The sequence below is a fragment of the Caretta caretta genome, chromosome 5 (genome assembly GCF_965140235.1).
Source record: "Caretta caretta isolate rCarCar2 chromosome 5, rCarCar1.hap1, whole genome shotgun sequence".
NCBI lineage: Eukaryota > Metazoa > Chordata > Testudines > Cheloniidae > Caretta > Caretta caretta.
The window spans coordinates 136,526,035-136,540,334 of record NC_134210.1 but is presented as its reverse complement, the minus strand read 5'-3'; the positions used below and the strand labels follow the sequence as shown (position 1 = coordinate 136,540,334).

At 46.7% G+C, this 14,300-nt stretch overlaps 1 protein-coding gene across 2 annotated transcripts in view; it reads left to right on the top strand.

Moving 5' to 3' along the window:
- NCBP1 (nuclear cap binding protein subunit 1) overlaps nt 1–2,888 on the top strand; it is a 55,370-nt gene extending 52,482 nt beyond the window's left edge. For both annotated transcript variants that reach the window (XM_048849694.2, XM_048849693.2), the window contains exons 21-23: nt 461–604; nt 1,036–1,149; nt 2,135–2,888. In XM_048849694.2, coding sequence (XP_048705651.1) covers nt 461–604; nt 1,036–1,149; nt 2,135–2,248 — 372 coding nt within the window. In that variant the 3' untranslated portion in view covers nt 2,249–2,888. The remainder of the gene's footprint in view (nt 1–460; nt 605–1,035; nt 1,150–2,134) is intronic.
- Nucleotides 2,889–14,300: the final 11,412 nt, after the last annotated feature.

Sequence of the window (14,300 nt, the reverse complement as noted above, 5' to 3'; positions counted from 1 at the left end):
GGTAAACGAAGCTGGCCTAACTTCTTCAGACATCTCCACTGAGTGTGGGTGTGTCTGTCTGTTTGGTTCCATCGGACAACTCCCCACCTCTCGGGGACGAGGGAGGAGGAATCTTCCTTTTTAAACCTGTCGCAGTTCTTTTGATCTCCTTGTCCTGTCCTGGCAGCATCTCTTCTCAGTGCAAGTGTTTGCTGAAAAGTGGTCTATCCTTAGCTATTCCTCTTTCCTACCAGCCCCATGTAAACTAAAGCAGCATATTCATATAGTAAACAACCCATGAATGCAGTCAATTTACAGTATTGATAAATGATTACAGAGCAGCTCCACTTCCCTTGAGGCCTCATTAGGCAAGTTGCTAGCAGCTATGCACATGTGTTGTAGTATGAGCACTACCAGGATCTCACTAGCTAAACTTTACCATGGTTGGCTGTGTCAGTAACTTTGTTACTTTCACTTCCAGCGAGACAGTGACGACGACGATGACGACGATGACCGAAGCAGCGATAGGGAAGATGGACCATTGGAAGAGCAGATAGAACGCTTGCAGGAGAAAGTAGAGTCTGCTCAGAGTGAACAAAAGAATCTCTTCCTTGTTATATTCCAGGTAACGGTGTGGGATTTTGTCCCTCTGGCAACCCTCAACTTTTAAGGGGGCTAGAATTCGGAGGGTATGGGGAAGGATGAATAGCTTTACTATGGAAGCTAGTAATGTGGTCCAGCCACTCCAGAGCAAGAAACTTCTAGGTTTCCCCTAGAGAGGATTTGTTTAACTTCAAAATGTTTGAATAAAGGAGTTCTTATACCAGATTGCGCCTTTCTTGAATAAGAAAAAGGCAGTGTTTGTCTAAATGCAGTGTTTAGTATCTCTTAATTGAAATGAATTCTTCAGACTTGATTGTTCAAAACTTCTGTCTGTAGAATATCTCATGGATTATTTTGTCCAGAATAATAACTCACTAATCTTAGATAAGTATGTTCCTTCATGTTCCAAGACATGATTAACCAGTACTTCCTTAAAACTATTCTCTTTTTTAGCGTTTCATTATGATATTAACCGAGCATTTAGTGCGGTGTGAAACTGGTGGGATTGATGTAATTACGCCTTGGTACAAGAACTGTATAGAGAGACTGCAACAAATCTTCTTACAGGTTGGTCTTGTTCAGCAGGTGGATAATGCTTAGTGATTTGAGAATCAGTCCTGTTCATCTAGCCTCATCCACTTCATTTAATTAAGACAGCTGGGTGGGGCAGTGTTGTCCTAATTGGTTAGCACAGGGGGTTGTGCGTAGGTCTCCTTGCTTCTAATCCCAGTTTTGCCAGTGACTGTTACTGTAGGTAAACTATTTGTTTTACATCCATTTTACAATGGAGGGATAGTTAATACAAAGCGTAAGGGATATATCAAGACTCCATGCTTGTAAAGGCACTTGAAGATCCGCTAAGAGGTGCTATTATATGTAAGTGCCAAGAATGGATTGAGAGAGGGTAGTTGTAAAAACTTTATCTGTGAAATGACTGCAGCCCTGGGAGGAAATGTTTAAAGACCCCTATTAAACCACAAGAACTTTGGAACTCTGCTGTCTCTTTTTAATATCTGGTAACCAGTGTAAAAAGACTAAAGTTTTTGGTGACTTGGCTGAAAGTGACAGGCCAAGAAATTGAAAGTGGTCCTCTCTGTGAATACTAGTTGGTAACTGTACAGGATATGGTATGTAATTCTTCATGTGGATTACTCTCCCATATTTGTAAACAAAGTTTACATGGCCTCCTAGTAGTATATTCAATCCTACAGTTACCTCCATGCATGTGCAGAGGCCCACCCACAACGCACTTCAGGATCAGGACTGCAGAGTCACCATTGCTAGCATTTTCCAGCTTGTTTCACACAGGGAGAGTACAGCACTTGGCAATACAAGATATAAACGCAAATGCAGTTTCTACATCCTGTCATTTCTCCAGGCTACACCTTCCTTGCAGGTGGTAGAAATTACGTGCAGCCCTACCCAGTACCCAGTGTAGCCCTAAGGTCTGGCCAAAAGTTTAGCTCCTGTGTTTGATGCATGTTCTTTTCTCTGCATGTTTTGGTACATAAAGGCAACTAAGAGTACTAAAGCTGTCTGTCTCTGTCTGCAGCACCACCAGATAATCCAGCAGTACATGCTGACCTTGGAGAACCTTCTGTTTACAGCTGAACTGGACCATCACATATTGGCTGTGTTTCAGCAATTCTGTGCTCTGCAGGCCTGAGAATTTTTCACATGCTGAGTCTTATCTGCAGGACTTAAACTGATTTCATATTTTTAAACAAAAAGGGGAAAACTTGACGTGGGGAAGGAAGAAGCTTTGAATTCAAGATGGCTTAATATGTTCTTCTGCATAAATGATACAGTACAGTACTCTACCAGACATCAACTGTTTTAGCGTCCTAGGCCTTTGCTATGACTGGTAGAGGACTGGTGTGGAATAATTATGAATTCTTTTAATTTGTCCTTTAATTTTAAATGATTTGAATGTTGGCTTCATCATAGCATTTGTTTTTGTTTTTTTGTTTCTGCCCTCTGTTGTTTATATAAAAATAAATAGGGAAAATATTAGAGAATTGGTTACCTCTGCCTAATCTTAAAACAAACAATTCCCCCAATTACCATAATGTGAAGCAGGTCATAGAGCGTCTTGTGAATGTGATAGACATGCAACTCTTCAGTGAGCAACTCGATAAATTCTCTTTAGTTAGGCAGAGGAAAAGTATCTTAACTTCAGGCATGTGAAACGCTGAGTCAAGCTTACAAAGTAGTCTAGAGCATATGATGAGTTTATTACCAAACTGAATAGACTTTCACAGTTTGAAAGAGAATGGTTGAAATACAGTTGAAATATGTTTTTTAAATCTATTGTCTGGTCTTTTTTTATTACAGTAATTACAAACATTATGCTGCTCATAAACATAACTGTTCATTACAAAAGGTTTTGTAGGAACTGTTAACAATTGGGAAGCTTCATGCTGACATCTTCTGAGGAATATATTGCTACTTTCCAACACCCTAAAAAGATGAGTTACCACCTTACAGTGCCTATTCTATACCCCTAATCATTTTTGTTGCCCTTCTGTGTACTTTTTCCACATCTAATACATCTTTTTTGAGATGGGGCAACCAGAACTACATGCAGTATTCAAGGTGTAGGATGTACCATGGATTTATATAGAGGTATTATATTTTCTGTTTTATTATCTATCCCTCCTAATGGTTCCTAACATTGTTAGCTTTTTTGACTGCCGCTGCACAGTGGATGGATGTTTTCAGAGAGCTGTCCATGATGACTCCAAGATCCCTTCCTTGGAGAGCTAATTGAGACCCCGTCGCTTTGTATGTATAGTTGGGATTATGTTTTCCAATGTTCATTATTTTGCATATATCAACATGGAACTTTATTTACCATTTTACTGCCGAGTCACCCAGTTTTGAGATCTCTTTAACTCTTCGCAGTCTGCTTTGGACTCTACCGTCTTGAGTAATTTTGTATCATCTATAAATTTTACCACCTCACCGTTTACCCCTTTTTCCAGATCATTTATGACTATTTTGAACAGCACTGGTCCCAGCACAGATCCCTGGAGAGCTCTATTTACCCCTCTCCATTCTGAAAACTGACCATTTATTCCTACACTTTGTGTTCTGTCTTTTAACCAGTTACTGATCCATGAGAGAACGTTCCATCTTACACCATGACAGCTTATTTTGCTTAAGAGCCTTTGAGGGACCTTGTCAAAGGCTTTCAAAAGTCTGAGTACACTATCACCCTTGTTCACATTTGTTGACCCTCTTAAAGAATTCTAATAATTGGTGAGGCATGATTTCCCTTTATAAAAGCTGTGTGGACTCTTCCCCAACACATCGTATTCACTTGTGTGATAATTCTGTTCTTTATGTAGTTTCAGCCAGTTTGCATGGTACTGAAGTTAGGCTTACTGGCCTGTAATTGCCACGATCACCTCTGGAACCTTTCTTAAAAATTGGTGTCACACTAGCTATCCTCAAGTCATCTGGCACAGAGGCTGATTTAAGTGATAAGTTCATACCACAGTTAGTAGTTCTACTGATTACAGAGTTTCAGCCGTGTTAGTCTGTATCTGCAAAAAGAAAAGGAATACTTGTGGCACCTTAGAGACTAACAAATTTATTTGAGCATAAGCTTTCGTGAGCTACAGCTCACTTCATCGGATGCATTCAGTGGAAAATACAGTGGGGAGATTTGTAACTGTAGTTCTACAGTTTCATATTTTAGATCCTTCAGAACTCTCGGGTGAATACCATCTGGTCCCGGTGACTTATTACTATATAATTTATTAATTTTGTTCCAAAACCACCTCTACTCACACCTCAATCTGAGACCAGTCCTCAGATTTGTCACCCAATAGGAATGGTTCAGGTGTGGGAATGTTCCTCAATCCTCTGCAGTGAAGGCCAATGCAAAGAACTCATTTAGCTTCTCTGCTACAGCCTTGTCTTCCCTGAGCGCTCCTTTAGCACCTCGCTGTCCATCAGCCCCACTGACTGTTTGGCAGCTTCCTGCTTCTGAGGTACTTAAACATTTTTGCTGTTAGTTTTTATCTTTTGCTAGTTCTTTGAATTTTTTTGGCCTGCTTATTATACTTTGACTTGCCAGAGTTTTTGCTCCTTTCTATTTTCCTCAGAAGGATTTGACTTCCAATTTTTAAAAGATGCTTTTTTTGTCTGTAACTGCGTCTTTTACTCTGTTTAGCCACTGGCATTTTTTGGTCCTCTTAGTGGATTTTTTGTATTTGAGATAGACATTTAATTTTAGCCTCTATTAAAAATGTAAAAGTTTCCATGTAGCTGGCAGGCATTTCATGGTCTCCTGTTCATAGCAAGTCCAGCTATATATATATTGCTAATGATTGAATTCCCCATTACTATTACCTGTCTCTTCCTAATAACGGGGCTCCCCTCTCTCGGAGCGGTATCCTCCGTGCAAGCGGGCACCATGACCTCATCTGGAAGGAGGATCCCAACTATGGGATCATTTCCCTTCATTCCAGTTTGATCTCCTTTCCCAAGTTATTCCTCTTTCCTTAACAGCACAGCGGCTCTCGGGGCAGGTCTTCACTACAACTCGGATCAACACTCTGAGATTGATCGCCCGCGGTCGATTTAGTGGGTCTAGTGAAGACCCACCAAATCGACAGCAGATCTCTCTCCAGTCGATCTCTGTACTCTACCGGAGATGAGAAGGCCGGGCAGACCCCGTGGTTACTCGACCTAAGGTACGTCGACTCCAGCTACATTTATTCACGTAGCTGGAGTTGCATAGCATAGGTCGACTTGTCGCGGTACTGTAGAAACAGCCTCAGATTGAGGGCAGGACTGCTCTGCTCTGTTCCTCTCTGTCTCCCAGTTCAGCCACTCTGGCCTCCAGAGCTTGTACTCCGTCTCTGAAGGCCATGAGCATGCTTGCAGCAAGCACACACATCCGCCACCTGCCCCCAAGGCAGGTATTCATAGGTGCTGTGTTCAGGGCAGTACATCGGAGAGCCCCCACGCTGCTGCTGGACTTCTGCCTGCATTCTTTTTGCTCCTTCAGCTTTTTTGTAGGCGATGGGGGGCTAATATTGGCTTAAGTTCAGAGAATGTTAATCAGGTGTATCTGGCTTTCACAATCCCTCTCTCCCATCCCTCACAAAACTGCCCTTTGCTGGCCCTGTATTCGCTGCCCATCTGGTCACTTACAAGCTGGCTTTTTAACCCCCTGTTCTTCGAGTAGCGTCCCTGTGGGTGCTCCACTGTTGGTGTCTGTGTGCCTCTGATCGGAGATTTTTGGTAGCGGTGTCTGTTGAGCCCGCGTCTGTGCCCTCCCTCCCTCGTGGTCTGCCTCGAGGCTGTCTAGCACTGCATGGGCGAACCCCCCTCGCTTCCTTCTCTGCTGCCTTTGGCCTCAGAGAGCAGTCGTCCCTTCCTTATCTGTGTCATCAGCATAAGTAGTGTTCGTTTTGTTACCTTTGTTCTCCTTAAAAGTAGTTAGGCTAGTGTTCCTTTATTTTATTTTATTCCTTTGGTCGGGGGAGGGGGGAAGAGAGAGAAAGGAAAAGAACTTCAGTTTCCTGCCCTGTCTGGGAGCATTTTCCTCCCCCACACCCAAGGCATCTAGTAGACCAGGGACGGGCAAACTTTTTGGCCTGAGGGCTGCATCGGATTTCGGAAATTGTATGGAGGGCTGGTTGGGGGCAGGGGTCGTGGCCCGACCCCCACCTCCTATCCATCCTGCTCCCCCATCCACCCCGCACCCCCGGGACTCCTGCCCCATCCACACACCCCCACTCCCTAACTGCCCCCGGCCACCCCATCCAACCCCTCCTCTCATTCCTGACTGCCCCCCTGGGACCTCTGCCCCATCCAATCACCCCTTCTCCCTGTCCCCTGACTGCCCCCCGGCACCCCATCCAACCTAATTCCAGTTCTGCAGTTTCATGCTGGAGGCTGTTTTTCAAGTTTTTTTTGTTGAAGAATTGCCACTTTTTTAGGTCTAAGTGACCGGGGAGATTGAAGTATTCTCCTACTGGTTTTTGAATGTTTTAATGCCTGATGTGAGATTTGTGTCCATTTATTCTTTTGCGTAGAGACTGTCTGTGAAACTGCGGAACTGGAATTAATTTGCAAACTGGATACCGTCACATTAGGCCTGTATAAAGACCGGGAGTGGTTGGGTCATTACAAAACCCAAACCTAATTTCCCCCATACTAATTTCCCCCTACTGTTACTCACACCTTCTTGTCCACTGTCTGAAATGGGCTACTCTCATTCCCACTGCAAAAGTTATTTTTCCTCCCTTGGTATCCTACTGTTAATTGAATTGTCTTGTGAGACTGACCTCACACTTAATAAGGCAACTCCCATCTTTTCATGTATTTATTCCTGCTCCTGTACTTTCCACCCATTGCATCTGATGAAGTGGGTTCTAGTCCACGAAAGCTTATGCCCAAATAAATTTGTTAGTTTCTAAGGTGCCACAAGGACTCCTTGTTTTTTTTGCTGATACAGACTAACACGGCTACCCCTCTGAAACCTGTCACAAAAAGAACAGATTCAGACCATTCTTAGAGACGGTCAGTTAATAGCCAGACTGGTCCTAGAGACAGCACTGGATGTAGCTGTTACAGCTGCCTGCCCAGTCTCCATGACAGTGGTACTGAGGTGGGTTGTGGTTTGTGATTTGGGTTTTTTTGGCTACACCTCTCTAGATTGCACAAAGAGCTACAGACTTCCAGTTTGAAGGGACATACTCTTTGCGGAGAAGACAGATTTTTCTCTCCACATCCTGAAGGATTCTCAGACCACATTACACTCCTTAGGAATCCATACTGTGGGACAGAAGAGCAGATAGACCTCTCAACCACACCACAGGTCACAATCTTCTGAATACCCACCATCTCTGTGCTGTTATGAGCCACAGTGTAAGAGGACCAAGGCTCAAAAGTGGGAACAGTCTGCATCCCAGTTAGTGACCTCTCAAACTGCCTCTTTTGTAAGCACTTTTGATGAGCTGGTCGAGAGCCTGAACAATGATACCTTACAGCATCAGCTGCCATCTATACACTTGTCACGGCACTCAGAAGCCCTACTTCACAGCAGTTAGGACCAGCTCATTGCCCTCATCTTCCCATGGGACAAGGCGCACTTGTATGTTTTTCCCAGTTTCCTACTCGATCCAAGGTTCTGTTGAAAATTCAACGAGACAAAACGAGAGTTATTCTGATTGTCCGTCTTAACCATGACAAGTCTGGCTCCCTTACCTGACACAGATGGCGATATGCCCTCCTGTTTTTCTTCAGCCCATTCCTCACCTGCTCTCTCAAAACAATGGGCTGACCCTTCAGCTGAAAGACATGTTGCAACACAACCAAAAGTTGACCACTCGACATACTTACCTACAGAATGGAAACGATTCCACATTTGTGTCGTTCCAGACACACAGACCCAACCTCATCTCTCCTCCCTCTGATTTTGCACTACATTTTAAACTCTCACTCAGCTCCCTTAAGGTGCATCTCGTGGCGAAAACGGCTTCCCACTGATGCGTAGATTCTTTAAGGGCATTGGGAATCTCTTCCTGCATGTGACACCACCCCGCTCTAGCCTGGGACTTTAACCTAGTTCTCAGGGCTAGTCCTCTGAGTCTAGGGCAACTTGTTCTCCCTTACAGCTGTCCATGAAGACAGCATTTCTAATTGCCATCACCTCAGCTAGGCACATAGGAGAAATAGCGGCCTTCATGGCAAATCCATCATTCACGGCCCTTTTTTTTATAAAAAAATAAGACAATAACTCTAAGGCCCTATCCCAAGTTTCTCCCTACTTTCTGTGCACTTTCCACATGAATCAACAGATCCATCTCCCTGATTTTCCCCAAAACCACATTGTGACAACTGGGAAAGAATTGTGCATATGCTACATATTAGAAGGACATTAGCATTCTACTTGGACAGAACTTAAGACTTCAGGAAATAAACCCTAAACTCTTCCTTTCGTCCACAGAAAGATCCAAAAGCTCTGTGATATCAGCTCAAAGACTATCCAAATGGGTCTTTAGTTGCATTAATCCCTTATCAAGGGTGCAACTTGCTTCCATCCAGAGTCCATACGTACTCCACAAGGTCAGTTTCTACCTCAGTCACATTCCGTAGGGATACCCTTATCTATATAGCAAAGACTTGGGCCTCTGCCCATACTTTCGCAGAACCTTATGCGATCACTGAAGATTTGACTGCTGACACCATCTTCGACTCCACAGTAGTCTCTGTAGTAAAAGACTCCGCTCCGAAGTCCCAGCCTCCAGGGGTGGGTGCTGCTCGGGGGTCACCTACCGTGGACCACCCATAAAGACACTACTCGAAGAAGAAGAGGAAGTTACCTTGTGCAGTAAAGATGGTTCTTCGAGATGTATCCCTCTGTGGGTGCTCCACAACCCACCCTTGTCCCCTCTACTTCGAAGTTCTCTATAGGGCTCTGCAGTAGAGAAGGAAGTGAGGGGGGGTTCGCCCGTGCAGGGCTAAATAGCCTTGAAGCAGATCACGAGGAAGGGAGAGCACATGCGTGGGTTCAACAGACACTGCTACCAAAAATCTCCGATCAGAGGCACGGGGCGCACAGACACCAACAGTGGAGCACCCACAGGGACACACATCTCAAAGAACCTTCGTTACTGCACAAGGTGAGTAACTTCCTCTTCACCCTTAATTAGCCCAGCCCCCTTGTCAAGGGACCCTAAAGGGGGTAAGGATCAAAGGACAGGATTAGAGCCCCGTTAGGAAGGGCTCAGCATTGCCTAGCAGGTAACTAGGCTCAGCAGTAGACCAGTGGTTTTCAAATTGTGGGTCGCGACCTAGTTCTGGGTCACGGCGGCTCTGATCAGCACCACTGACCAGGCCGTTAAAAGTCCCATCAGTGGTGCTGCCCAGCTAAGGCAGGCTAGTCCCTACCTGTTCTCACACCACGCTGCGCCCCGGAAGTGGCCAGTGGCAGGTCCGGCTCCTAGGCAGGGGGGTCACAGGACTTTGCACACTGCCCCGGCACTGGCTCCACACCCCCATTGGCTGATTTCCGGCCAATGGGAGCTAGGGGGTGGGGGTGGTGCCTGTGGGTGAGAGCCGTACGCAGCTGCTTGCGCGCGCCTGCACCTAGGAGCCAGACCTGCTGCTGGCCGCTTCCGGGGTACAACGTGGTCCACGGTGCCAGGACAGGCGGGAAGCCTGCCTCTGCACCCCAGCTGTGCCGCTGACCAGAAGCCACCAGAAGTAAGCCAGCCCTTGCCCCAACTTCACACCCCAATCCCCAGCCTTGAGCCCCCCAACCCAAACCCCCCTCCTGCACCCAAACCCCCCAGCCCAGAGCCCTGACTCCCTCTTGCACCCCAACCCCCTGCCCCAGCTCCGTTAGGTTGGCTGATTGTGAGCAAACTGATTACTGCTGGCTGTGCACCAATCCAAAACCATCCCCTCCATATAAAACTATCTTCTGCAGTTCATCTTTCTGTAAGTGAGTGTCCTTGCAGTTAGGCATGCAAGCCACACCCTGACTGTCTGGGTGTAACTCTAGGCTGCCAGCTACCCCCTGGCTCTCACCAGCCTGGGTTATACTGTAGGGTGACCCCAACACACACACTCAGGGTCCGGCTGGCAGGTTGTTTGTAAGCAGCCCAGGTGGGAGCCACTACAGCAAGGCTTTGTAAGGAACCCAAGGCTGCAGGGCAGGGGTGACAACCCCCACCAGTCAGGGTTGTGCCCTGTGTCAGTAAACTAGGGGTTACGCACAGCTTGCTATAAGGTTTACATTTTAAGCACTGAGATAGTAATGTTAAGGGAGGCTCAAGTGTATTGGCTGGAACCAGATAAAGCAAGGTCAGTGTGTGTTTTGTTTTGCTTTGCTTATTTGGGGTAAGGGAAATAGAAACAGGAAAGCAACAATCTGAGCACCAGTGAAACAGCTGCAAAGCAAGAGCTGGCCAGGTTGGAGAAAGAGAGAGGCAAAGAACGTAAACGCCAAAAGTGGCAAGCAGCGATGCAAATCAAAGAGCAGGAAGCTGCCCACTGATGAGCTGAGGACTTGAAGGAAAAAGAAACAGCTCAGCTTCCAAGGAGCCCACAAACAAGCCATGGAGCTGAAAGAAAGAGGCCCTAGAAAAGGAGTGGACGTACAATCTGGACATGCTGGCAAAATGTGGACAGATCCCACAGTCACCAGTCTCTCTCCCTCCATTCAAGAAACCCTCAGCGTGGACAAGATGTGCCCTGAATACCAGGAAATAGACTACACTGAAGAACACCTTTCCACTTTTGAAAGATTGTGAGGCTCATAATAATCCTGAGGATAAGTCCCACACTGACTGCAAAACTCTTGTAAAGCTTTGAATGTAACACGTGAGAGGCAGAAGTTCTGAGAGACTCTGAATTTAAAAAAAATCTGCTCTGCAAGTTTCAAGTTACTCCTGCTGCCGACAGGCTGAAATTTAGGAAACTTAAGAAAAGTGCTGCCATGAGTCAGGCCACCTGCCTACACAATGTCGCCTCATGTGAAACTGGGTAAACGGGGAAGGGGGCTGAGGATTTTAACCAACTTTTGATGCCTCGATGAGGTTAGGAATATATTCCGGGATAAATCTTGAGATTCCATTCAAGCAATGGCCACTCTGGCTGATTTCTTTGTGCAAGCCCAGGCTACGGAACAAAGGGCACAAACCCAGTATAAAGTGGGAGATCTTTTTTTACCCCCTGGGAAGAAAGGGTAGCTGGGAGCTCAAGCACTCGTACCCCTGCCCTTGAATCGTTCCATTCCTGGAAATCGCTCTCACAAACCTCCTGTGAAGGAAGAGGGTCCAAGAAGGTGTTTCCAGTGTAACTCTCATGAGAACATGAGAAATCAGGGCCGCAAGCTAAAAGAATCTAACCCATATTAATGCAGCTGCCCTTAGCACACAAGCCCCAGTGGTCCCTACAGTTCACCTGGTGAGTCTTGTGAGGACTGACCCTAAGATGGTGGATACAGAATTTATTAAGGTTGCCAAAGTAGTTGCCAAACAGTGCCTAGGGCAGACGCACCGGGCCCCAGATCTCTCTGCTCGAGAGAAGTATAGTCCAAAAGACTGTCTTGTTACCTGACCAGAAAGTGGAGTTTCTGGCAGTAGGTGGCCATAAGATTCCTGTGTCTTTAGACAAGGTGCATGTGGAATGTGAAAGTTTAGAAGGGGTCTTGACTATCCCTGTTGAAATGCTGAGTGGGGATGCTATTTTACATATGGCTCAGGCTAGTAGCGTGGTAATCCACAGCCAAAGGGAATACTGGGCTGGGGTCCTGGAGGGGAGCTGGAAAGTCCCATAAACTGCTGAGGGTAGAAGGGAAGGTCTCTAGCTCTTCTGCAGAAGAAGCAACCTGTGTTTCCAGCTGTGGGAGAAGCTGAGGCTGGCTCTCGCACAGTAGGGGCTCTCCAGCCACCTGAAACTCAAGAAGGCCCTGCTTGTGCTTTCTTGGCCATGTACCTGATCACCCTGCTGGCCAATGCCCTAAGCAAACTAGATCCTGGTCTTCAAACCGCCAAGTATTTCTCTCTGGCCTGGATGTGTTACATGGCCATCTCTGTCCCACCATTACTGCACCATCTCCTTGCCCAGCACAAAGACTGCTGCACTGGGCAGCACAGCATGGGGAGGAGGTGACCAGCCCTCTGTGGAGAAAGAAGTGGTTCGGGACTATTTAGAAAAGCTGGAGGAGCACAAGTCCCTGGGGCCGGATGCGCTGCATCTGAGTGCGCTAAAGGAGTTGGCAGATGTGATTGCAGAGCCATTGGTCATTATCTTTGAAAACTCATGGCGATCGGGGGAGGTCCCGGACAACTGGAAAAAGGCTAATGTAGTGCCCATCTTTAAAAAAGGGAAGAAAGAGGATCCTGGGAACTACAGGCCAGTCAGCCTCACCTCAGTCCCTGGAAAAATCATGTAGCAGGTCCTCAAGGAATCAATTCTGAAGCACTTAGAGGAGAGGAAAGTGATCAGGAACAGTCAGCATGGATTCACCAAGGGCAAGTCATGCCTGACTAATCTAATTGCCTTCTGTGGCGAGATAACTGGCTCTGTGGATGAGGGGAAAGCAGTGGACGTGTTGTTCCTTGACTTTAGCAAAGCTTTTGACACGGTCTCCCACAGTATTCTTGCCAGCAAGTTAAAGAAGTATGGGCTGGATGAATGGACTATAAGGTGGACAGAAAGTTGGCTAGATTGTCAGGCTCAACGGGTAGTGGTCAATGGCTCCATGTCTAGTTGGCAGCCGGTATCTAGCGGAGTGCCCCTAGGGTCGGTCCTCGGGCCGGTTTTGTTCAATATCTTCATAAATGATCTGGAGGATGGCGTGGATTACACCCTCAGCAAGTTTGCAGATGACACTAAACTGGGAGGAGAGGTAGATATGCTGGAGGGTTGGGATAGGATACAGAGGGACCTAGACAAATTAGAGGATTGGGCCAAAAGAAATCTGATGCGGTTCAACAAGGACAAGTGCAGAGTCCTGCACTTAGGACGGAAGAATCCCATGCACCGCTACAGACTCGGGACCGAATGGCTTGGCAGCAGTTCTGCAGAAAAGGACCTAGGGTGACAGTGGACGAGAAGCTGGATATGAGTCAACAATGTGCCCTTGTTGCCAAGAAGGCCAATGGCATTTTGGGATGTATATGTAGGCGCATTGCCAGCAGATCGAGGGACGTGATCGTTTCCCTCTATTTGACATTGGTGAGGCCTCATCTGGAATACTGTGTCCAGTTTTGGGCCCCACACTACAAGAAGGATGTGGAAAAATTGGAAAGAGTCCAGCGGAGGGCAACAAAAATGATTAGGGGACTGGAACACATGACTTATGAGGAGAGGGTGAGGGAACTGGGATTGTTTAGTCTGCAGAAGAGAAGAATGAGGGGGGTTTGATAGCTGATTTCAACTACCTGAAAGGGAGTTCCAAACAGGATTGATCTAGACTGTTCTCAGTGGTAGCTGATGACAGAACGAGGAGTAATGGTCTCCAGTTGCGGTGGGGGAGGTTTAGGTTGGATATTAGGAAAAACTTTTTCACTAGCAGGGTGGTGAAACACTGGAATGCGTTACCTAGGGAGGTGGTGGAATCTCCTTCCTTAGAAGTTTTTAAGGTCAGGCTTGACAAAGCCCTGGCTGGGATGATTTAGTTGGGGTTGGTCCTGCTTTGAGCAGGGGGTTGGACTCAATGACTTCCTGAGGTCCCTTCCAACCCTGATAGTCTATGAAAACCATCTCCAGCTGTTTGTCTCCCTCTCCTGGGGGCCAGTGGAACGTGTCCTTCTGACTGTCATGGCATTCAGATGCTAGATAGCCATATGCAGCCCCCTGCACTACCCCTTTGTCAGGAATAGGAGACGGTGCATGCAAGGTGCTGGGTAACTGGAGTCATCAACCTGTTGGCACAGCCAGCAACCTGCATTAGCCCTTCTGTGGGCAAAACATCCTCGACCACTTTACATGGGAGATCCTGGCCATCCTGCAGCTGGCATATGTGGACTTGTCTCAATGAAGTGATCGTGGTGGTCTGCAGCCTCTCCCTCCTGCTTGCTCCCCTGCTGCTCATCTTTGTTTCCTGTGTTTTCATTCTCTCCATCTTTTTTTTATCCTGAGGTTGCACTTGACCAAGGGCAGGCACAGGGCCTTCTCTCCCTGCCCAGCACACCTGGCTGTGGTGGTCCCCTACTGCTGGGCCACCCTTTTCACCTACAGGT